General features: G+C 41.7%; 2 protein-coding genes across 2 annotated transcripts in view; one reads left to right on the top strand and one right to left on the bottom strand.

Annotated features, from left to right (window-relative positions):
- WWTR1 (WW domain containing transcription regulator 1) overlaps positions 1-8810 on the top strand; it is a 77520-nt gene extending 68710 nt beyond the window's left edge. The window contains exons 3-6 of the mRNA XM_075716529.1: positions 597-796; positions 6768-6901; positions 7444-7556; positions 8626-8810. Coding sequence (XP_075572644.1) covers positions 597-796; positions 6768-6901; positions 7444-7556; positions 8626-8810 — 632 coding nt within the window. The remainder of the gene's footprint in view (positions 1-596; positions 797-6767; positions 6902-7443; positions 7557-8625) is intronic.
- A 10847-nt stretch (positions 8811-19657) lies between these two features.
- On the bottom strand, positions 19658-24736 carry TM4SF4 (transmembrane 4 L six family member 4). The gene is made up of 5 exons (XM_009489903.2): positions 24563-24736; positions 24211-24300; positions 21895-22028; positions 19967-20156; positions 19658-19675 (listed from the first exon to the last, which is right to left on the bottom strand). Exons 1-5 carry the CDS (start codon positions 24734-24736, stop codon positions 19658-19660), a joined length of 606 nt encoding a protein of 201 aa, XP_009488178.1.
- Positions 24737-25528: the final 792 nt, after the last annotated feature.

Genomic DNA, 25528 nt, shown 5'->3' with positions numbered 1-25528 from the left:
TGCATGTCATTGAAAAAAGTGTGTATCTCCTTCATAGTCGTGGAAAACACACACAGTGCTCATTATTTGTGCTGGTAATTATTCTTACAATAATTAATTTAGATCTATCAATAAAGAAAATGTTAGGATTGAAAACATTTTTACTAGCTTACTGCATATTATAGGTACACATTTGTAGGGGAATTTTCAATTAAAAACACTTGCATGTCATTTACTACACATCATTAGGTAAATATTTGAACATACCAGGATGAATATAAATACTTGCTTTCTTATAAGTATTCATGTTTTAGACACATATGAAATATTAAAAATAATTTACTAAGCAATTACTAGGACCAGATCTCGCCAGATGGAGCAGTTACCTCAGTCATTTGAAATACATTAATTCTAATAACTCTGTATTCATGGTAAATCATAGAATCATCGAATCGTTTAGGTTGGAAAAGACCTTTAAGATCATCCAGTCCAACCATTAACCTACACTACCAAGTCTACTCTAAGCCAATCAAGGGTAGAGCAACATGTGTCCTAGGTCCTCTGTTACCTTGAAGTACAATTCTACTTAACCAGCTGTGATTTATTTTCTTTTCCAGTCATGAATCACCAGCACCAAATAACACCCAGCACAGCCATGTCACAGCAGAGTCGTCCTCCCCAGACTCCGCAGCCAGGGCTGTTGAACTTGCCGAGCGCACTGACCACACAGCAACAGCAGCAGCAGAAGTTAAGGCTCCAGAGAATCCAGATGGAGAGGGAGCGAATTAGGATGCGTCAGGAGGAGTTGCTGCGGCAGGTAACGCCAAGGATACTCTTTCATTTTGTTCAAGAGCCTCTAGTTCAATGCATCCAAATTTTTACCAGGTACAATTAGTAGCTCTGTTATTTATGTCAGATTAACCATTGTTTTAGCTAAAGGTAACCAAAAAGATAATAGAAATAGAACTTTTTTTTTCTCTAAACTAGCACTGAACAGAACACAAAAGAGCCATCTGTCAGGAGTTACAGACCTGGTGTCTTTCTTACCAGCTATAATGGTAGTATAAGGACCAAATTCTGTTCTGCGTCTGTTTATAAATCCAGAGCAACTATCGCTGATTAATTCTCAGTTTAACTTGGTTTGCATGGTAGACCATGTTCATGCTTCACTGAAGATAACATAAGGAGTTGTTCTTGACTGACCCCAACTCTATAACTTGCACCCTTTGCCTTTGAATTAAAATAAATCACGTTCACATCTTACATGAATACCTCTGATTTGAAGACTTTCCAGAGATGGTTCTTTGTGGATGTTTTGTTTATTGTTCTATTTCTTAAGTTTCAGCTCCATATAATGACTCATATTGTACAAAATAGATACATAACTTCCTTTACACTACCTTAAGGAAATAAAAAGTTTTAACAATTGTGTTTCTTCTGTTACGGATAACGCCACTGATGATGATGTGTTTTGCATGGCATATTAATCAGCTTCCTTAGAGAAAGTAAATAAGCTATTTCTCTCAGGAACATTGTGAACAAAGTACCAAGTATCAAGAATAACACCATTATTGGTGGCCTTTTAAATGCTGCAGTTACAGTTCTAAGTACCTTTAAAAATGGTAACTTCCACAAAATCACAGAATCACAGACTGGTTGAAGTTGGAAGGGCCCTCTGGAGGTCATCGTCTCCAGCCCCCTGCTCAAGCAGGGTCACCCGGAGCCGGTTGCTCCGGACCATGCCCAGATGGCTTTTGGATATCTCCAAGGATGGAGACTCCACCACCTCCCTGGGCAGCCTGTGCCAGTGCTCGGTCACCCTCACAGTGGCAAAGTGTTTCCTGATGTTCAGAGGGAGCCTCCTGTGTGTCAGCTTGTGCCCATTGCCTCTGGTCCTGTCCCTGGGCACCGCTGGGAAGAGCCGAGCTCCATCTTCTTTATGCCCTCCCTGCAGGTACATTGATAAGATCCCCCTGAGCCTTCTGATCCGCAGGCTGAGCAGTGCCAGCTCTCTCAGCCTTTCCTCATAGAAAAAGCAATGGGCCCACATTTTCCCTAGCCTTCCTATTGTCTTTATACTAATACAGACTTCTAACAACAAGAATATGATTGTACTTTTCTTCCCATGTACAAACTACATGTAAGTCGAATTTCTCTCCAGTTACACCATTGAAACCTTAGTAACTTCATCTTGTGCAGACAGAAAGACCAAGTGTAGGATGATGTACATACTATCACGTAGTAGGCTTTTGCAAAAGAGAAATTGATAACAAAATGAAAATGGACATCTGACAAGAGAATCGCAAAAAGATTAGTGAGAATATTTGTAAAAACACTTCACAACAATTTATTTGCTTCGTTTATATTTTTTATTCTTTTACCTCCTTCCTCTACATATATGTATAAGAACTTAAAAAAAAAGTAATTAACAAAAATTCATTAATATGTTTTGAAACTGTACAGCACCATCTAGCTGCATTTTAAGAAAAAAGCATTAAAATTATGTGCTTTTATAGCTCCTGCAGCAACACTTGGCTATCTTTGCATGTGATATTCCCGTCGTGTTTGGTGAATATAAGTTAAGGAAGTGCTCAGTGCTCTTGCTGAACAGGGCTGAAAGACAGATATGATTCCACTAAAGTTTCTGGATTTTTTTACCTGCTCATGGCAGGGCTGAATTTGACTTCTATGGTTCAGACCTGAGTCCGGAAACTGTAGAGACACCAATATCTTGTGCCCATGTTCAGTTTCCATTACCCTTAAGTATGGTTGAATGTTGACTAGAATAAATAATCCACAGCAGGTCCACTTGTGGACATTTTGCTCTGAAATAGTCTTTGCTTACAGCACAGAGTGGGTTGGGGGTTTTTTTGAGAATGAAATAATTTTTATTCCAGAATAATGGTACACTTCCTGTGTGTGCAGAACTGTGTTCAAGGTGGTGGCCTCTGACCTGATCAGTGATCTCAAGTCTTTTGCATACTTTCTGTACTATCAAGAGCTCAGAACATAATACAGATGGGTGTGGGAAAAGGGGATATCTGGTATGAGCTTAGTCATAATTGTCATTGTGCTAATAATGTGCTTAGCTATTTTTACTCTCTTTGGCTCTGTTCTTGCTTCAGGACAAGAGCAAATTAAGCTTCAAAACAGTTGTGCCATTAACACAAGGGCTAGTTTCGCTGCTCTGCCGACTCTGTTTTACTTTGAAACTAATACACGCACAACACCCTGCAGCTGTGCTGTACTTGTGAAGCCTCCAACTTACTATGCCCAGTACCGCCCTGCACCTATGCTGCTTGAGCTCCACATTGTATAAAGCAGGACAGAATCACTCTGCATTACTGAAGTTTTAAGAACTGGTGTAGCTCTTAGGGAGCAACATATTTCCCACCCAAGGAAAGCAAGATGCAAAATCCATCCTTCTTAACAAAACTTTGTGAACTTCCTGCCAGTAACCTGAGCACTCCTGAACCCTGGCAGCTGAGAAGAATGCAACAAATCCCTCCGGAGTCACCAGTGTTGAAGTACAGTTACTCCTGCCCTGACCCTTCACCGCTGCTTTTGCTTTTCTAGTGTAACCTATCTAAGGGGAAAACGCTGAGTAAGTGTGCACACTGCTGCTAGCAACTGTGAGGAGGCGCAGAGTTTCAGCGAGAGGGGAGGAATTCTTTTGGTGGGTCACAAACCTCCTTTCAGCCTGGCAGCAGCTGCTGGCTCCCCGCAGCCATTCCTGGCTGCAGCTGCTCGGGTGGAGCAGCACACCCAGCCGGGAGGAATACACAGTTCTGGAAGATCTCTGCTTAGGGAATTTGTTTCCTCCTTTGTCCTCTTCATCTAGTTGGTAAAGCCTCTAGAACTGCAGACTGAGTACATGCAAGAAGGGCAGCATTTCAGAAAAACAGTATGACAGCTTCTATTTAAATGTTTCCTTACTCAGTTTTGTCATTCTGGAAAGAGTTAATTTTCTTACTTACTGATTTGTTTCTGTCAGCTTTCCAGAGGAAAAGGGAGAATCTGCTTGCTGCTCAAGAGCTACTTGGAAATGGAAGTAGTTAGAGGTGATGTCAGTAAGAAATCGCTGAAGGGGTCCTACAGGGAAGGTGTCCCAGCACTTCTCTGTGTGCGCAAGTGCCATCTTGCACCTTGTTTGGAAGGGCAGGGATAGTCACAAAAAAAATCCTGTACAGAAAGATGTATGTATGCACACGGTCATTCTCAGATTCATAGAGTCACAGGATAGTTGAGGTTGGAAGGGACCTCTAGAGATTGTCTAGTCCAACCCCCCTGCTCGAAGCAAGGTCAGCTGCAGCAGGTTGCTCAGGGCAGTATCCAGTCAGGTTTTGAATATCACCAAGGATGGAGACTCCACAACCTCTTGGGGAAACCTGTTCCAACATTCGATCACCCTTACAGTAAAAAAGGGTGGTATCGGGGCAGTATTTTCAGTGCACTAACACATGTGCAAAGTAGTGAAGAGAAATAATTTTCATCAAATTAGGGCTTGGTCACAGTATTCTGAAAGAGGCAAATACTTGGGTCTTGAACAGGGGGTTCTCAGTTATTTTATTTTTGGTAATAGCATTTGATTCTTAGAAATTAACAGCAACCAGAATGATAACCAACATGTATTTTACATGTTGGGAACCTAGGGGAAAGGCTTTTTTTTTTTTTTTGGCACTTTTTTTTCCTGTTCTGATCTTATCTTTATTAGTGTGGAACAATGTCCAGTGAGATTTGAAGATGCACTGTCCAAGTATCAAAAACAGGAACTTCATTGCTGGATTGGACTTTAAAAAAAAAAAATCCTAGCTAAGTATATCCTGCCTCATTTTATCTGTCTTTCTTTTCTTCTCCCTTTCTCTTTCTGTATTTCTTTCTTTCTGGCTCTTTTCTCTTTTTCTTTCTGGCTGTCTTTCTAGTATTAACCTTGCTTGTGTTGCTGCCGTTGCTATTCTTACATTTAAAAAAATACTTTCAGTACCTTCATGTAGGGAGCTAAAAAGCCAGTCTGCCCATTTTCTGAGGTTTGTATGTTTTCACAGACTCCAGCTGATTTAATTACAAATAGAAACATCACCATTAGAATTGTCACTTGACATATGTAATGACATACATAAGCTATTAAGAATCTTCACACTATTTAATCTTAACACTTACTAAATAATGACACCATCTAATGTAAGTTATTATTTATTAGTGAATATATTGGTAATTTGATCATAAAGGAAACGTTGCATTAATGGGCACCAATACATATTAATTCCCAATGAATAATTTTTACATTATTCACGAAGAGACAAGACCGGTCCTCCTCAATGAAGAAATCAATTGAAAACATAGTAAAACATCATATTCTAGCCTCAAAAACACGTTAATCTTTTCTGTACCTGGGAGAATGAATGAATGATTCGGTGGAGAAAAGTTTTCTACTAGGATTCAAATGAAACAGTTCCTTTGCTTACTTCATTAAAAAAAAAAAAAGGTTGAGTAAACTAGGTAAAAAAAAGATACAGCTTTATTATTTTAAGGTCTTAGGACATCTGTTTGGAACATCCCCGTGGAGCCAACCTTTGTATAGACCTCTGTACCACTAGATGTCATGGTTGTTTCACAGAGATAATGCTAGAAGAATCCATCGTTCAGGAAGAGCTCTGAAACAAGTTTCCTTTGGCTCTCGTTGCTCGTTTGTCATCCTAAAGACAGTGTTGTGTACATGAGACATGTCATTAGGCAGATGCTAATTATTAGGCAGAGGGTTCATTCTAAAGATTATTGGGTCAAAGTCTTGGTTCCAGTGGTTTTCTTCTAACATGTTAAGTACTTTATGGTTGCAAGTGATATTCTTCTGCTTTGGTATATAACAAATTATGTCATCTAGCAGCGACTCGCATAGTTTTAGTGCCTGATTTTGCTCTCTTTTGCACCAGTTTAAACTGAGAGCAATTTCATTTAAGGTAAGCTGTTAGATACATGGGAGATTGAATTTGAGTCTGTAGGTTTTAAACTGCTTTATTATTGCTACTCCAGCTCTCAGAGAACTTGGCCTCACTGAACAGTGAATTGAAATTGTAATTTGAGTGTTACACAGCTCTAGTATGTGTGTGAAAACCCTCAACTGGAGTTAGCTGGCCCATGAAGTGTGGACAGGCTGTCAATAATCAGCTGTAGTGTGCAGGTCTATCAGTGTTTTATGATGAGGTGACACACAAGTTGTCCTAAGTTATAACATAGGTGATTTGATTTTGTAGGGATTATCTCTCTGGCCAGCAAGGCTATAGAGGTGCAGTCATTCTGCAGGTGCTTGTGCTTGTTCCAGGTTTGACTTTCTCCTGGCTGTCTGCCACTACCCCTCACTAGGGGTTGCCAATGTGACAGCTCTGCCAGTAAAGCCATTTATATGAGTGTTTCGTGATCTGCATCACGCAAAAAGAGTGAGGCTAGTTCAAACAGGCAAACAGGCTCTCTGGTTTAATGTGAAGCCAATTAGAAGGTCCTCAAACACATCTGCGTGCTGGCTGAACCGTGGGACTGGCTTCCAGCCGTGGTAGTACCAGAAAGGTAGATTCTGCGGTATTTTAAGCCAGCACAGGTGGGTATAAAAGATGCTCTCTGTCTACATTATGATTTTCTTCACACCAGTGTAAATAAATAGTCATCAGTTACACCTTTAGAATTACTTTCCTAAATAAGAAGATGTGTACGTATTACAAGTTCGCTTGTTACAAGACTGCAGCACTTCTGAGCTGTTGGAATAACCCTTCCCTTATATTTATTTGCCTTTTTAGGAAGCTGCTCTATGCAGACAACTTCCCATGGACTCAGAAAACATGGCCCCAGTTCAGACAGCTGTGAATACACCTGCCATGACACAAGACATGAGGCCTATTACAAATAATGGATCCGATCCTTTCTTGAACAGGCAAGTTCATGTCCTCGTCGTTAGGCAATTGGTTCTGTTGCCTTCTCTACACTTTTAAAGCTGTTTCTCTAAAGTAGTTCCCTACATCATCTTCTTTTGTACTTACTGTGAACAGGGGGTACGGCCGAGTGGCTGACCTGAAATCTTTCAGTTTATACTTTGAGAAGAAATCTTAGAAAAATCAAACAGATGGTAACAAGTGGTTTTAATTGTACTGTAGGTGTATGTAGAAGACTCTAGGTAGAATAGGTATATTACCTAAGTATAAATAAACTCCGTTTTTTTAGGCTATCAGAACTGTTTTTGTCTAGAGAGTTATATATACATGTGTGTATTTCAAAATTTAAGAGTGGCCTCACTTCAGTTGCTTTATATTTGAGTTGGTGTAACATGATCACATTAGTGGCCAGCAGTTGCGAATGAGGCTTACTGGCTCAGTGTTTATCTTTAATATCTAACCTACTGTGATGTCTTTTTTCAAACACCACAACTATATCTAACAGAACATCTTTACTGAGGCTTTTTCATGTTTCGATTTATAGTGGGCCATACCATTCCAGGGAACAGAGTACAGACAGTGGCTTGGGATTAGGATGCTACAGTATACCAACGACACCTGAAGATTTCCTCAGCAACGTAGATGAGATGGATACAGGTAGAATACTCTGATTTAACTTAAAGTATAATGATATTAATAACTTTGTGTTAAAACCAGGAATGTTTTATAATTGCATAACTGAACGATAATCTCTCGCTTTCCTGTGCAAGAGACTGGGGGAAAATGCCTAGAAGGTACTTAGTGCCTAGAAGGCTCTGAGCTTTAACTTAGGTCCAGATTCTACCCTTCTACCTTAGACTGATGTTAAACAAAACAAGTAGAAGTTGGAAAACGTCAGCTTTAATTTGTGTTTTTGTACCATAGTCCAAGGTAGGAGGAGTAAAAATCTGGTCTTGGGTTATATTCTTGGTAGATCACTGCATTTTCTAACTCTGGGAAATGAGTCTCATTAATTAGTCTCTTACAATGGCAAAGTTGGATTTGCCTTCAAACAGAACATATTTAGCTAATTTAGGTTTTGGTATGTATTTGTTTTTATATCAGTGTCCTTGTGGTATTTAAAATACTGAAATAAATTACTAGGAAACCAACAAGCTTTTTCCTAGATAGTGAAACTCTTGGCACTTCCTCACCTAAACTTCCTTTTGAAGTCATCAGACATTCTAGATGATGCAAACAGTGAAAGGTTTCTCTATTGAAGATTTTCATGTTTGTTGTTAATAATTGATGGAAAAAGTAACATAATATTGCAGAGCTAAATTGGCGTAAGCCGCTTTTTTCAGTTGTGCCCCATGGCCAGCATTCACCCTTGTGCAGAGAGCAGGACGGAGGGTTTACGTAAGACTCAATTGCATTGCTCCCTGTGCGGACTAGTGAACTTTGAACAATCATGCTTCCCGAGTGGAAGGTCAGAGGCTGATTACGTTGAACACTGCTGGAAAGGGCCTTTTGTGCTTTTGAGAGCAAAGCAAGGATATGAAATTAACTCTTACAAGAATACGCATTCTGCAAGCAAATATGGTTTTGATGTAACGTTTGTGGAGGATAGGAATGCTCACAGGTGCTTATGGGAAAGGGGGAGTCTCATTTTTATGTCAAATGTGTTGTTTTAAGCTACCCGCAAGAAGAGTTTGGTATTTCAAAAGTTCTTCTTTACTTTTCCTAGGAGAATCTATAGCACAGACAACAATGAACATAAATCCGCAACAAACACGTTTCCCTGATTTCCTCGACTGTCTTCCAGGAACAAATGTTGATCTTGGGACTCTAGAGTCAGAAGACTTGATCCCTATTCTCAACGATGTGGAGTCCGTACTCAACAAAAATGAGCCCTTCCTTACCTGGCTGTAATCATTCAATGCTGATTGGGCCTACAATGCAATTCAACATTTCTTTTTCCTCTTGAGATAGAGGTAGAATATCTGAAAATCCTCAAGAGATACAACTTACTGCCTTAATGACTTTTGTTACATCATCTTTTTGGTCAGTTTGATCTCTGCCTGGATTTGATTGACACTAATTTAAATATAAAATACATATATATATATATATATAAAAAAAAATACATATATGCATATATATTTCTTCCTCTTTAAAAAAAAGCACACTACTTTACACATCTATATACTTCTTTAACTTTTCAGACCAGGTAGAAATGTTTCATTTTAAGGACAGAAAGTGGGTGGTGGTTGTGCATGTCCCTGACTGATCTCCTAGGTATTGATTAACGTCACAAACCCTTCGTGAATCACAAAAGCTAACTACTAGGTCACTTGGTTCAAAAAACATGCACAGCATCAGACCATGAGAGCAGTTTTATTACTACATTTATGACAATAGTATCAGAAGCTTTTTTTATCAACTACTTAAGCTTTAAAAATCTTTTTTTCTTTCTTAATAACTAACTGTGCTGTATGGAATACAGATTAAATCTGATCCATATCAGTCATAATAGTCCTTACTATATATTTCTAAAGGCACAAACAGTACTATTGCAGTTTCTTCTTTCAGTATATTACTGTAGTTTTTGGAAAATAAATACTTCCAACCTGAAAGTACCAGAATTGGTTAGCAACATTTTTACACTACAATATTGTTGCAGAATAAACCAGACTGGTACTGACTGCTGCCTTTTAAAAACAAAGCAATGTGTTATAAACAAGCATTTTTTTAAAAGATCTTAGATTTTGATGTTTATTATATTAAGCACTACAATTTTATAACTTGACACATGAACAAACAATTTTTTATATATATAAAATCTGTGGCAAATATGTTAAATGCAAAAACATGTTTTTAAAATCAGGTCTGAAAAATGTGGCACAACTAGTTAATGTCATATGTAGTGGGGAAAAAACCCTTGCTCATACTGTTTTCAGTAATGTTTTTAACTGACAATGTCAAAATACATGTAGTTGTATACATGAAAAAAGAGGGTAACTTTATCAGGGCAATGCTAAAGCAGTGTTGTGACTTGTCTGGTAAAGTTGCTTAGTTCTTAAGTCTTTCACTTACTGTAATCGTGTACAGGACACCGAGCGTGTTCTGTGTATTTCTACCTATTGTATATCCTACAGATACTTCTTTGTCAGAGGTTTGGGACTGAGAAAGCATCAAGGACATTAAGCTTGCAGTTCCCCTGAAATGCAAATGAAGTCCTAAAATTCTTAAATATTTTGAAATTATATTATTTATACTCTAGGAATTTAAGCTTTTTATATTGAAAAATATGTCTTTTTATGAAAGGCATTAAAACTTTTCTCTAAGCTTAATCCAGGCTATGTAGAGAGAGGAAAAGATGTAGCACTCGGTGTAAATGTGTGTTTGCCAGGTCTAGTAACCTTAACAAGATCTTACTGATGCACCACAATATTGATCACTACAGACTTTTTTCCATCTGGTTGGGTGAAAGTAGGTGAAAAGGTCCGAGATGAAGTGATGGGAATATGGAGTAGGTTTGGAAGACAAATCGTGATGTAACAAATGTAGATCCTTGCCCGGAGGGGTGGCTGCAGATAGGGATACACAGAAAACAAATCGCCAGTGTTCAGTAAAAAACAGAATAGAAGAAATTAATACAATAAACTACCTTGTCAGTGATGAACTGCTGGTTATACATGTTATCAGAAGATGGAAAATAAAAAGCACGCACACCAAAACTTTGAAAAAAGAGATGGAAGGCAAAGACCTACAGTCGTGAAGTTTTATTACATAGGGAAAAGTAGCTCTTTTTATGTTTTGGTTTGTTTTTTTTTTTTTTTAATAGAAAATGAGATGTGACAGCAGAGTTGTGTCTGCACAGAATTTAATTACTGAATGGGCATTGTGTTTCTTTTATTCTTTTGGAGGGGTTATTTGGGGTTTTTTTATTATTATTTTTGCTAGTGTTAACTGTTGAGATAGCAGAAATTTCTTTTCAACAAACAGGGGACCGGGCAGGGCTGACCAATGTTACTGTAACTATGATTAATCTCTCTCCTTTAAGGACTTCTTCAGGTTGTCAGCCTAAGTGAGAAACAGGTGGTCCTAAGGCTTTGTTCTTTAGTGACATGACTGACTTTGGTAAAAGAATTGGAGATTTTTGGGCGTCTTTTGGCATCTGATTGTGATGCCAACTTGTGAGGCCAGCTCACCAGCGCTGCGTGGTTGGCCTAACAAACTGAACGCCATTGGTGCTAGAACAATATACAGTAGCTGCAGATCTGAGCTCCGGAATGAGTCAGCCGATACTGCTCATTGTTAGATTATGTTTAGAAAATGCAGTTTGTTCATTTGCTAGTAGGTCTGTACTATTGTAAATTTAAGTTTTGCCATAATAAAAGATATTCCAAGCAGATCAGGTTCTCAGCTGGCATGAATTAGCTAGCCTGTGTTGACTTCTGTTTGGCTGCGCTGATTTTCATCAGCTGAAGGCCAGACTTCTTACAATGAAAACTGGTGCAGTTTTCTAGTAAAGTCACGTAAGACGTTTATCAGAATTGTGAAGCTACCAGCTTGATTCCTCTTTCATTGGCGTTTCAAGTGGCTAAGTGTCTTGGATCCAAGACCTTAAAGAGGTAAAAAAATCAGAAACTGTGTTTCCATATTACTTCCATAATAAACCAGCAGCAGATTTGGAAGAGGAGGGTGCTGTGTGAAACACTACTTCCAGTGTAAAAGAACTCCCAAAATCTTAGGTCAGATCTTTACTCAGTCATGAACCAAATCATGGGCAAATTAAAAGTGATTCCTTACACTGTAAGCTTTTCTTTTTTGTAATGGAGAGGATGTATCAGATCAAGTGCAGCGACAATAAAATCTATTTTTTAAAGTTCTCTTTTTTTAAAAGTTTCTGGCTTCAAACAGGCTTATGGCAGAACTTTTAAGTATTCAAGGCGTATGTAGTTCTTACAAAACTAAATTTATTGCTGACAATATTTCACTGTACTATTTCAGGTTTTGAACATTTACTTTACTAAATGTACACTGTCTACTTGTAGTATAAATACAATAAACGTGCCAGCTGGACAGTTTTACTGTTGACCATCGCTGAGGGTGGCATACATAAGTCTTGATGATACAGAAGTAATGGGACATTGTTAATTACAGTTTGTATTCTGGTAATACTGTTAGAATGTAACTGGGGAGGGACTGGGTTTCACTTTCTGAGAACAAATGCTGTTTTGGGGGAGGGAAGGGTTAAAATGTCTATTTTAAATACAGAAAAATATGGGTGTTCAAATAAACTTGTTTCCTAATATACTACATCCATGTACATGCTAGTGCTTTAACTTTTTTGTTTACTTTTTTTTCTTTTTGTTATATGACATGTGTGAGCATTTGTTTTTAATTTCGAGTACCTTGCAACAGATTGTATGTATCAAAAGCAGTCAGATCAAACTGTTGTATCCAGGCTTTGATTCTGGGTTTGTTTTTTTTTTTTTATTTCTTTAATCTTGTACATGAAAAACAAATATAAATGAGCTTAAAGATTTTGGATGCATATTGGTTTATTAAATTGTTTCTTTTTTTTTCTTTGGAGGATTTAGTATGTGCTTCCCAGGGAACTGTATAACACTGCTTGGAATAAAGGTACAGACATACTATTCTGTGCAAAAGGCATACATTTTGAATTAAATTACTAGCACTTAGCAAATGAAATGGGTTATTTTACCATTATGTTTCAGTTTGTTAGTAGTTGTTATGGCCGTTAGTGATGGTTACAGCTTTACTCATAATGCTTACAACATGCTCCCCAGTGCCACCATTACTTGTTTCTTTTCCTGGCGCCTTGTAATTCACAACTGACTAACACAAATGTTTTGTTACGAGGTAATACACTTATCTCTAAGCAGAAAAGTTCGCCCCAAGTCCATTTGCTGTTAAGTTCTGTTTTGGGGACTTAAATAGTGCGCTGTTTTCAGTCTGATCCTTAGTCAAGAAGTGTCTTAAATTCTGTGTAAAGAACATACCCGTCGTCTTTCCTAGGAACAAGGCATGAAACCGAAACCTCCTGGGCTTGTATTTGATATCTGTCACGGTACATGACACGGGTGATTTCAGATCCAGTGCAACTGTTAATTTTAATACTCTTCCTTGAATCATTCCCTTACATAATTTATTCTAATTAATTGTTAGAATGGTTCTAACAGTGTCTTGTGTTTACATACAAAAGCTCTGGAACCTCCACCAAACAGAAATGCAAAGTGTACTAGCTTCTGACCCTGTTTTGAGAAACATCTTTGTTAATTCATGGTGTATTTGCTCAGGAACATTAATTAAGTTTCTCTGGCAGAAACACTGGATGTGTGTTTGTTTATAGAGGTCATTCAGCTCGTTCCTAACGATGGCAGCTCACATCTTGGAAGGTATCCCGCTTTCCTTCCAGGCTGGTCAGCAGCACTCTGCGCAGCAGCGCTCTGTGCAGGTTGCTGCTCCCAGGTGCTCTTACCTAAGAGCTGTAATAAAGCCGTTCATCAGGGAGGGGTTTCCTGAGATTGTCATGTGCCCAAACCCCAGTCATTTCAGAGGAAGCATGTCAGTCCTCTGGCTTTCCCAGACAAGTTAATGTAACAGTCCGGCTGATGGGCCTTCTCATTTCTCTGCCAGAGTTAGAGAGCTGATGCGGGCTGCCCCGGCGATGGCACACCTGCAAAGGACTGCTTCCAGTGCCGGTGCCTTCTTCTGGGCGAGTGGTGCGCGCATCGCTCCCGGGAGCCTCGCCTCTCGCACCGGTTCCCATGGAGTTCTGCTGGGTGGCATCCCAACAATGTCATTTTCAGTCTGGTACTGCAGTTAAAATCTTTCTTACGCTTTTTTTTCTAACTGGTCCTCAAAGCTTACTCTTCCCCGTATCATCAGCCATACCTGTGCCCCCCGCCGGGTCTGTTTCAATTCTTCAGAATGCAGTGGCCGGAGGCACAGGCGGCTTCGCTGGGAAGGGCCCTGGAGAGCCCCCGCACCCCGCAGCGAGCAGGGCCGGCTGCAGCCGGGTCAGCTTGCTCAGAGCCCCGTCCTGCGGTACTCCAGAAAAATTAGGACCTGATGTTAGGGCGGGTGTGGGTGCCTGTGGCTTGGTCTCTTGTAAAAACAAGCTTTCTTGTAAGCTGCGGTTCCCAGAATTCCCCCAGGCAGAATTCCCCCAGGCAGAATTCCCGCAGGAGAGCGCGGCGCGGGCGAGGAGGGGCAGAGCGAGCGCGGCGGGGGGGCCCGGGCGGGAGCCGAGGGGGGACGGGGGACGGGACGGGGGACGGGCCCGACCGGCCCAGGCTCCGCCCGGGGGCTCCCCCCGCCGCCCCCTCCGGCGGCCGCTCCCGGGGCGCCTCTGGCCACGGCCCCCGGCGGGAGCCGGGCCGGGCCCCGGGGCCGCGCCGAGGCCGCAGCCGCCACCGTCCCCTCGGGAGCCCGGCCGGCCCGGCGCGGCGGGCGGGCAAGGCCGCGGCCTCCCGGGGCGCTGACCCGGCCTGCGGGGCCGGCCTGAGGCCGCGGGCTGCCGATCCGCATGCGGGAGCCGCCGCCGCCTTGGCCCGACCGGAACCCCCGGGGCTGCCCCGGCTCGGCCCTGCGGGGCCTCTGCCCCCCCCGGGGCTGCCCCGGCCGGGCTGCGGCCCTGCTGCCGGCTGCGCTGCGGGCTCGGCCGGGTGGGCTGCGGGAGGCGCCGCCGGGCCGGGAGGGAGCAGAGGGCCGGGAGGGAGCGGGGCGGGCCGGGGCTGCGGGCCGGGAGGGAGCAGAGGGCCGGGAGGGAGCGGGGCGGGCCGGGGCTGCGGGCCGGGAGGGAGCAGAGGGCCGGGAGGGAGCGGGGCGGGCCGGGGCTGCGGGCCGGGAGGGAGCAGAGGGCCGGGAGGGAGCGGGGCGGGCCGGGGCTGCGGGCCGGGGCTGCGGGCGGTGCCGCCGGTCCCGCACCAGGAGCCAGCCGCGAAATCCGAGCGCGGGCAGAACTTGCACACGCAAAGGCTGTGCACACCTCTCACTGGCGCTTTTTTCTGCACGTCAGTCTCCAAATAATGCCGTGAACGCCTCCTAAGTAGCACAATTCATTAATTGTATATTTTTCAGTGCCTGCTAATGATTTGTTTCGGTTTGGATTGTTCGGATCCACAGATGGGAGCAATGTGTATTTCAGCAAAGGGTCCTGCAGCAAATTAGCCGCAACTGGAGGATAATGAAGATGCTAATAAGAAAGTCCCATTGTATTGGCAGAGCTTTTGTAATTTCAGTTAAATTGCGTGTCCTCTCCCAGTGAAAAAGTAATTTGGCAAGACAAAACTTCAGAGGTGTTTTTTCTGGGTTTTTATTCATGTCTGTCAAGTCACTGTGATACCAGTGTCCGCCCTCCGGGGTGAAGACCCCACCCATATCAAGGTCACAGAACAAGTCAGCCTCCCATCCTCCGGCAGAAGGGCTTGTTCCAGAGTTTGCCGTCACTTGCCCTGCTGCTGGTTGCACTATGAGTAACGTAGAAGCCATCAAGGGGGAAGTAAAGTTGAACTGGGGGCAGGTGATGAACATGCAAGACTAGAATGATGTTAGAAAACATCCTTTGCTCTTGGCTGAGCAAATGTCTTTTAGCTTTGTGTATGTTACTTCCTAATTTTAGAAACGAACCTTTTGCAAAGAGTTGCCAGTTAAATAATGCATCACTCCCTGATAGGTGACGCTGTACTGTGGTTAATGCATCATTTTGTTGCAGTCTATTTATTGGAGACAATCAATAAAGAGAGCTCCGACTGTATATATTTTAGCCATGCAGGGGCACCAGTTTTGTCAGGCTGAAGTTGAAATGCGTGGGCTCAAGATCACATGCACCCACTCCCCATGTTGTAATCTGAGTTGTTAAATAACCCCTGTGTTTCTTTTTATGTAAACTCAGCTGAAAGAATGCCACGCAATGTCAGAATTGCCATGCTCTCAGTATCCTGGTCAACCAGTCACCGAGCAGCTAGTTTTTATGGGTCAATAATGAAGCTTCAGATAAACGTGCATCTCTCAGATTTTACAAATGATAACTAGTATTTTTCCTTTAGACTACTAGGGTTTCTACATCTGTGTAACAGTTGATGTTTGTACACGCTAAAACTGAGTGTGGTGTTCAAGTTGGTCAGGACTACTGAGGTCTGGGTAGGCCGACTGAGGTCTGTTTTAATACTTCCAGTTCTCCCTGTTCGTGGTTCCTCTCTTGCCATCATCGTTCTGTCCCTGTCTAGCACTGTGCTCTCTTTACCTGTGACTTCTCTCCCAGGAGTACCACTGGCTCATCGTACCTTTCTCTGTTACATCAATCTAGGATCAGTCTCTCTCCTTGATTTTACTGGACACTTTGCTCAGTAGAAACACAGAGAGCAATCTCCACTTACTGCAGAACTGACACTGGACATGTGTGATTCCCTTAAATTAAATGCTAGGGGAGAGCCTCAAACATTATCCATAACTGAACAGATTTTGGAATGCTGTTGTTGGCACTTTAAAATGCTAGATCAGCTGAGCTGCTGGTTCCAGTTCATTTACGCTTGTTCAATACACCCAAGGCCAAGGTGCAAATGCAGTCCAGATCACAAGGTGAAATGCGTGCGCCTGGTCTCAGTCTGCTATGTATTGGCTCACGTTAGAAAACCACCATGTAGTTGGGCATCTTAGAAGCATTGATTCATGAGGCACGCGTTGGTTTTGGTTTTAGGTATCATAGCTTCCTGTCTGTTATTTCTTACCCCAAGTCTCCCGCAAAGATTTATGTATTCTGTTTATTAATATATCAAAATCGTACACTATGCAGCTACCCGTCCCTTTGTTGAATGTTGATGAGAAACATTCCATGTTCCCAAAGGCTTCATATAAATAAACCAAGACAAATGTGAGATGAGGTGCGGGACAGCTGCTAACCACAGATGAAAGAATAGATGTAAGATGGTTGCATCAGTGGGTGGTGATATAAAGGGTGCTCTCAAATTCCCTAGCAATGCAGTAGAACAGGTGGGAGAGACAGCTGTTTCTGAAGAGTTTTTTTTTATAATTTCTTTTATCATCTTGCACAATGTATCACTGAGGCCGCTTTGCTTTTATTAATGTAACTCTTAGTACCTAAATCTAGCTATTTAACATTTTTTGCATATTGCTCACCAGCTTTTAGCGCTTCTGAATACTTCAAGTTCTTCAGATATCTCTAGTGTAGATACAGAGTACATGAAATACATTTTCTGAACACACAGGCCGTGGAATCATTATTTCAAGAGAAATATTTTAGGTAAGAGATGTGGCAAATACATTGATGAACTAGAAGCCTTGAGACATCCAGCCTGGCCAGCTGGTTTGTGAAAATTTGTTTTAGGAATTTATGAAGCATATCAGTTGATCTGAATCCCTCAAACTTCTCCAGTCCCTATTATTTCCTCCTTGATTTCTTTGGGAAATAGTTTTTTCTTTTTAAGTTTTAAAAGACTAGTTCTTTCTAAAAAGTGGGTTTGCCTTTCAACTCTCTTTTCCCTTTAATATCTCTTTCATAGCACTGTGCCAAAGACAGCCAAATTGAACTTCTGCAAAAAGATGAATAAACAGCATTTGTAGTCATGTATAGATTGGAAGCTTTAAGAACAGGACTTACGAGCTACTCAAGTCGACTGCATAGAAATTGTAACCTGTGTTGAAGTCACAAGTCCGGTGTTCGTTGTACCAGGGGGGTGCATGATTACATATTAAGAAAGTCTTTCTAACTTTCAGAACAGTTAACGGTGTTACAAAATGCTGAAGATGTTGGATCTCTGAACTTAGAGATTTTTAAGACCAGGTTACACAGTTGTCTTACAAATTATTTAAGTGTTGTTTGCACTGCCTTTGCATACAAAGGTAGGCTCCAGAGATGCCTCCCAGACCTGTTTATCTGTGACTAAGTCACCGCATCACCTCTGTTAGACAAGAGATCACTGTTGGTTAGTTAGTGCCATGAACAGGGGGGTAAAAGCCCTTTTACTTCACAAGTGGAAACAGATTTGGTTACTTACTGCGTATATTTCTACATCATTAAATTATACAGGTTGGGCAGTTTTTGTACAAGAGAGATTAAAGGCAAGGATTACAGGTATAGGACATACTTCAGCATGTAAATAAATACATATGTTGAAGTTTTAATTGAGTTTTCTCATCACATACCTGGATTTAAATGGGGTGTGTCCCTCTCCTTTCCATGGGTACCAATTTTATATTGTATCAGAGATCTGGAAATTTATTTGATTTTCTAGAAATGAGGTTTCCTTTACCATTTGTTTGGAAGCCAGTGTGTGAAGATGATGTTCTGTATGAGGAATTGGCTTGCTCTCTAACAAGACCAGACCTGTGGGATTCACAGCAGTGGCTGATTAGGTTGTGGTTCATCCTTGCCTTTGCAGCTAATGAACTTCGCTGTTAGAATCAATGGCTAGGGCAGTGTGCCTGTACCTGGAACACTGCTGCTCTGTCCCTCCCATCTCAGAGTGTCGTGGGGAAAGTTGAAAAAGCTTCAAATAAAGGTGAAACAACTTCTGTATGAGGAATGGCGAAATATACTAATGCTCTTCAGGCTAAAAAAAGAGACAACTGAAAGAAGATATGAGAGAACCTAGGAAATGAGGCATCGTGGGGAAAAGGGGCTAGGACTGGCTGTGTACTCTTTCTTGCAGGCAAGAACTAGGAGGCATTGAACAAAAGGAGCAGGTGGCAGGGTCAGAACAAAGGAGGTTCTTCCCACAATGTGAAGTTAGACTATGGAAGGGGTATTGTGATCCAAGAAACAACTGGACAGCCTCATGGAGAAGGAATCCCTCAAGAAGAGTTAAATGCAGAGATGGAATCTTGTCTTATGAGGTCCCTGGAGTACAAAGAATTGTAGGCTGGGAAAGTCTCTCTACAAGCCTCCCGTATTCTTATACTTTCTGTTTTCAGTTCCATCTTCTACAGCCATACCGTGTTGTTACATTCCCGTTGGTGAGAGTGACTGGAGGAAGACTGATTAGGGATTAGTGAAGCAGCCAGATCCCCACTGTGCTGAGAAATGGCTGTGAATTGGCCTTTCTCACTGAATTCCTGGTGTGAAGCAGGGTATCTGAGACGGCTCGTAATGCCTCAGACTAGGGACCCTCGTCACTCTCGTTTGCCTGTTACTTTGACCCTACACTTACCTGTACAGCAGTGCTGCTGAATACACCCGTCTGTCAGACACAGTCAAGAAAAGAGACCTCACCATGAGATTCGTGAATCTCTTTTGTAACAGAGACTCTCTTTATAGGGAGCATTTTAATCATAGCAGGTCTGGAAGAGAGCAGTCCTCACTTTTCCACGTAACGTAAACATGTACTCAAAACCAGTTAGACTTGCGATATTTCCATCTGATAAACCTCAAATGAAAGTAGACTCAACTGCATTACAACTGAGCTTGTACCAGCAGCATTTGGTGATCCCCAGTTGGAAAGCTGACTCGGGAGAGAAAATATTTTGCCTGAGAATACCCTCTTTTTAAATGGAAGCTGGTTTACAAAAATAAATATGAATGTGAGAGTTGAATTTCACCTATTTTATTCCATGATGAGGGGTTTCAGGAAGGCTAGAAAGGGAGTCGGGGCTTCATAATATTAGTGGGAAGTGCCCTTCATTCTCATCTTCTTAGCCAGAGACGGTGCGTCTGAGGGCTGCTTTATGGAACGACTGCAGAAGGACCCTCCCAAGAGAAGGAGGGTTGCCTGCAATATTCATATTCTTTAGACAGTTCCATCTCCCTGGAAGAATGAAAACATGGAGGTAACTTAGTGGCTGCTATTCCTGTGACTTTCAAAGGTGTTTATTATTTCCCAATGGCTATGGGAAGCTGTCAGATAAACACCATAAATATCAACTGAGATCATATTTTCAGCACCTGGCAACACTGTAGGGTTTCAGCTGTACTTTAGAAAACATAATCATGGTGCTGAGTGAAGGCTAGTTTAGTTTTTCAGACTGTCAGCTTGTCAGGTGTATATATAACTATCATCGGTACACAACATAATGAAAGAAAACCATCAGTTGCTCACCCCACAACATCCGCAACATTTGCAGTCCCCACAGATTGTTCCAAGCAGGCCGTTCACCACCTGAATGCCACAGAGCACTGCCTGGATCCCACTCATGATGAGCAGCAAGGAGAAGAGGGTCAGGTTCCACGGGATGATGTTTTCAGGTGACAGACACGCATTCCACAATGTGTGGTTAGCGAGGTAATTCCTGGGGGAAGAAAAAACAGTGATGAAGACGACGGTTAGCTCACAGACAGGGGGTCTGTCACGGCTGACCAGTTGTCACTGTCGCGATGTTCTGTTAGCTTCAGCGCTTCGAGAAAGAATTCCCGTTATCGCACTGGTGCTACTTCCCTAGAACGCAATTTCGTTTGAGTTTCTAGATCAATTAAAGCAATTGATTTGGAAAGACAGGGCATCAGAAGGGAACAGTCAGAGACGAGAATATGTTAGATAAAATTGAACAGTTTCTGGTATCTTGCGAAGAAGAGAGCTTAGCCAAGCACGTGCCGAATGGGTGTTGGTGCCAGTGGCTTTTGTGGAAGGCGGTTTTGCTACCGCTGTGGTGATTCCCTGCTGGGTGGAGCGGAGCTGACAGCTGGCGGTACGCCACGCGCCCACCAAGCACACCCCTATGGATATGGGGCTCGCAGGGTCTCCGCGGGAGTGTGGCACCTTCCGTAACTCCTCCTTGGCAGACACCCTGGGGTGGCTGGGGTTGTCTACATCTAAATATTTGTCTTAATTTACTGTATTACATTGTAATAAAAACAAGTGAATTATCAAAACAATATGATAAATGATGACTAAACTCAGTTTTCCTAACAAAATATCAAATGCTACAAGACCAGTCGCCTCTTGCCCACTGAGCAGAAAAGAACAACCTTTGCTGTTCTACATGCCTCCTCTAAAGAACAGCAGTATTAGGTAAAAGTATTTTCCATAATTTTTACCTTCACATTTTGGTTTAACTGTGAACTGCTTAACCACTTACTATATCTCTGCATATTCTTAATGCTGTTTTGTTTCTTGTGTTCCTGTCAAGTGATTCCTTGACTGCAGCCGGTTTAGTGTGGACTTGGTAGTGTAGGTTAATGGTTAGACTGGATGATCTTAAAGGTCTTTTCCAACCTAAACGATTCTATGATTCTATGATTCTGTATTTTTCCAAATACTCCCTGAATTAGACCAAAGTCATTGGTTTCCAGCCCTCACTGGCCTGTGAACAAATAATGTGTAACGTACAACATTGTACTTCTTTTCTTTTTAACCGGAACTATACTTTTGTGGTGTATTGTGCAAGACATGCTGCTAGGTCACTCTTGACTGAGGAAGACCGCATTAAAGATTCTCAGGTGATGAGGGGCTACTGCACCCCTCATCGATCTGTCCTACTCTCCTTGGTGGCACATTGTACCCTGTTTTCCGTTGGACCTCTGCTGACTTCAGCCCTGAGCAATTGGATTGCTAGGGTTTCATGTTCCGCACACCACCTCTCTGAAAGTGATAAATATACGTGACAGCAAGCATGTTTGAGTTGCAGAGGGTGAGGAACAGACAACTTCCAAATTCCATAACCAAGATAAAATGACATATAGATACTAATTATTTGAATACCATCAAATTTCAATATAAGATGCCACTGCTATTCATCTAGGTGGAATTTATCCCCGTATACTGCTTATCATCCCAAGAATAACCTAGAAGGCTGTGCATTTCTCTTTATTGGCTCCTTTGAAACTCAGTAGTTTTGATTGTACTTGCTTGTCTTTACATCCATGCTCTTGAACCTTATTTAGTATTGCTGTGCATTGCTGGCTCTTCTGAGAGCTTCTGTGTTTTAGACAAACAGTATAATTCCCATTTTTATGCAACGGGTTTGGAAGTTAAATCATATCACAAACTTAAAACATGCATAACTTTTTTTTCTGATTATCTTGTCTTACCCATCCTGGAAAGGATAGGTCCACTCTGTTCCAGTGTAACATTTAGGGCCTCTGTTTAGGGCTACTGCTGACAAAGCAAAGGAGTATCCAGCTCCCAGAACTCCAACTGCAGCAAATATTATAGAAGAAAACATCTGATGAAGAGAAAAAGAATGTTAGTTTTGTCCTCATTCAAACAATGACATGTACCCTATTAATGTGAATGTACATTCCCTAAATTCAGCTCTTAACGGTCAAAATAGTCAACTCCTGAACAGCTAAAATATATTAGTTTGCAATTACATAGTAAATGTATAACACACGCCTGCACTGGTATTTAGAAGCTTTAAAAGAATTAGCACCATTTGGCTGAAAAGGAAAGGGGTGAATGCTGACACAGCAGATGGCACTCCTCCCCTTTAGACAGCGGTTATCCCGTAGACCTCGCTGATGTTCAGGGCCCTGTGTTTCACTGAGCGGATTTCTTTCTCAAGAGATTGTAAGCAAGACTGAAGTCTTGGACCACTCAAGGCATTAAAAAAAAATCTCCAGTACCCTTTAAGTGTTAGCTTTGGTATCTTGGTCATATTTGGATCAAGTAATTGTATTTTCCCTTTCTGAGTCTCCCCTTCAGGTTTCATATAAGTATACTTTATCTCCTCGCAGGTGCTTGTCATCATTAGCTTTAATAGTGCAATTGGAACGGATCGGAAAGGATGTCTTTATTTTTCTGGCTTTCCATTACAGCATTTTCATATATGCTAATATGTAAGTAAATCATGCAAAAACTAATGCCCTGCTTGAATTCTGAGGCGCTTGTAGCCATAACAGTTTGTAGGCAGAGGTAGCGTCTTTTATGGGATCAAAGTGATACAGGTGGAGGAAGAAAAGAAACACACTTTCAGGTCTGTGAGCTTTTACTCAGACCTCATCACGAGACTCTTGTTGATATGCATTTTTATGTTGATATATCTGATGGGGCTAACTTAAACATTATGTTTATGTAGTAGATATAGCAATAATGGTGTTTCTGCTAATGTACAAGAAGAAATTCAGTTCTCAGTCACGCTGTGGTAAGGCCACCAAGACTAGTCCAGCGTACTTAGTGCTTGTGACTCTATTAATATTCCCGGTCTGGCAGTCAGCTGCACTCTGACGTGAGTTGGCAACAAGGCACTGCGTGGCGGAGTGTAGGTTGCCTTACGGGCAGCACCACGCGTCCACGCTTTAGCTTACGCGCGACAGCAGGAGCACAGGCAGCGAGCGTCACCCCCGCGCGTAACCGCGCACCCAGTTCAGCTGCATGGCAGAGGTGCGAGGGGCAGCCTGGCAGCAAAGCATTAGTAGGTGGGTAGTCGCTGAGTTATGAGTGGTCTTCAAAGCTGAACTAAGATATGCTCACTGCTAGCAGAAAATTGATAGTACAGTATGGTGAAGAGAAATACGTGGCTCCACTCCCCCCACCCTTGAAGTTCCGCTTGCTTTGTTGGGATTGCATGAAGACAGCATCAAAGACAGGATTTAGGGAAGGCTCCTTGTTAACCTCACAGTCGTGATCCTCTTCCTATTTGTTTTTCCCCTTTTTTTCAATTGAAAACCTGTTCCTTTATAAAAAAGTGTAACGATCTAATTGAGCCAAACAATTTATTTTGAAAGGACGGTAGAAATCTCCTAGTAGAAATATATTTATTTTTTCTCTAATCTCATTTTTAAACTAAACTGCTTGAAATCTTTACTAATGTCTGAAGGTATCCATTTGAAACTTTTCACTTCTAGTGTGAAAGGAAGCTGTAACATCAAAGTGGAGCTTGGTCTACCTAGCTTTAAGCAGGAGGTTGGATTAAGTGACCCTCCGAGGTCTCTTCCAACCTGAAATTTCCTAGGAACCTAGTGAGATACTCGCAGCCCATTGTGTGGGTCTGCAATGAGTTGGGAGTGTAGTCCCCAGCTGTCAGAATAATTTTAAAAACTGCCACCAAAAAATGGCTAAAGAGAGAACTGTTAATGCTCTGCAAAACAAAGTGCAGATCTTTCAGAAATTAGTTTTAATTGTGATAGCAACTATAGTATCTTGTGATAGCAAAATACAACAAGGCAGTACAGTTGTGGTACCTGTGGCACGTCATCAAAGGCATAATACAATTTTTATTATTTTATTTCATTATTAATAGAACAGCCTGCTATTTCTACTTTCCAGCGCTCAGACAAATGGCAGGGCTCTGTGTCCTACACTGGACAGCATCTGTCTAGTCTCTCAATGACTGTGAGCAGAAGACACATATATCATATCGGTAACAATTTAGCTTTTACTTTTTTGCCATGTTTCCTCTCACTTACCGCAAACCTCTTTCCACAGCTCTCATTACCACAGCATCCACAGCAATCATTATTCTTAAGGCCCAAAAATACCAAGGCGGGAAAGATCATCTACCAATAACAGAAATACAGTTTGAATTGGGATGAATTCAAGTTACATTTGCTTTTAAATATAATTGTTCTATGTCTTTTTCTTATCACTAAATTAAGTTACTTATTGCAAAACTGTTGGATGACTTGTAACTTCTTTGCTTATCAAAGACAAATTTGCAGTGTTGGAACCTGCATGTGGGGTACTGAGGAAATTCAGCAATGCAAAGTCATGATGTGAGTGGGGGGGGAAAGGTGGGAATGCCTGAATTTATGTACTCACCGATACACCAGATCCCAAGATCCCTCCGAAGTACCAAACCTCATCTGTAATGTGTTGATTGTTTTCAACCACTTTTCCTCCAGGAAAAAACAACAAAATGTTAGCGAGGGTACATAGCACAGCCAGGGGAATAAGAGTGGTTCCCAGGCACTTAGCACAATCTCCTGTGCACATGCTTTTTTAAAGAAATGGCAAATACAATTAAAGGCAGAGGAAAAATCTCTCAGACGTTCTCAGAACTGTTTTCTAAAAAGGAGCTTCTCGGTGTACGTTACAAAATCCAGTTTCTGCTGTGCCCTTAGAGGAGCTGAGCCTGTAGAATGCTCCCTTCAGAGATGTTGCTGCCGTCGCTCAGAAATGCAGTGTGCTGATTATTTATATGTTCTCGCAGCCGTGATGTTGATTTTCTGAACGTCTGTAAATGAAATTACGTTCAGTGCAGCCTCTCATTTTACTATGACAACCAATAACCTCTGTTAATGTTTTACTAATGTGGATGAGACACTTCATTATCTGGGCTCAGGTCATGTGTAGATATCCTTCTTAGTTCTGGATCATCGTTTTTACAACACATGTCCCTTCTTCACACTACAAAATACTTCTTTGTAAAGACTGATATGAAAACACGTAACGAATCAGCTGACGTTAATAACAGCTGTGTGCAATGGAAAAGTTCTAGTGAATTGTCTTTTCTTTGGGAAAGTTGAGCTAGCAATTTGTTATTTTGAAGCATTCAGACAATTTATAGATTTGCAGTAGGTAGTGAATTATTATGGAGGCAGTGCGTTGCAGCTGGTATCTCTGAAGAAAGGCGAATGACCAAAAAAAGTTTCAGTGGACTTGCTCCGTATGTTGTGTCATTTTGTGTTCTCCAAGGATAATGTGTTCCTTCAAAGCCCAGCATTCCATCTGAGCTGAGGCAAAATTTCCACTTAAAATTATGATACATGTGGCAGGCAAACTCCT

The sequence above is a fragment of the Pelecanus crispus genome, chromosome 9 (assembly GCF_030463565.1).
Source record: "Pelecanus crispus isolate bPelCri1 chromosome 9, bPelCri1.pri, whole genome shotgun sequence".
Classification (NCBI taxonomy): domain Eukaryota; kingdom Metazoa; phylum Chordata; class Aves; order Pelecaniformes; family Pelecanidae; genus Pelecanus; species Pelecanus crispus.
Note: the sequence above shows the minus strand (reverse complement) of the source record. Positions and strands in the feature narration are given on the sequence as shown.

Coding starts and splice junctions, on each gene's coding strand:
- TM4SF4 (XM_009489903.2), bottom strand. CDS start 24,736: ATGTGCACAGGAGATTGTGCTAAGTGCCTGGGAACCACTCTTATTCCC. Junction 24,301..24,562: donor TCTTGGGATCTGGTGTATCG/GTGAGTACATAA, acceptor TGTTATTGGTAG/ATGATCTTTCCCGCCTTGGT. Junction 20,157..21,894: donor ACCTATCCTTTCCAGGATGG/GTAAGACAAGAT, acceptor TTCTTCCCCCAG/GAATTACCTCGCTAACCACA.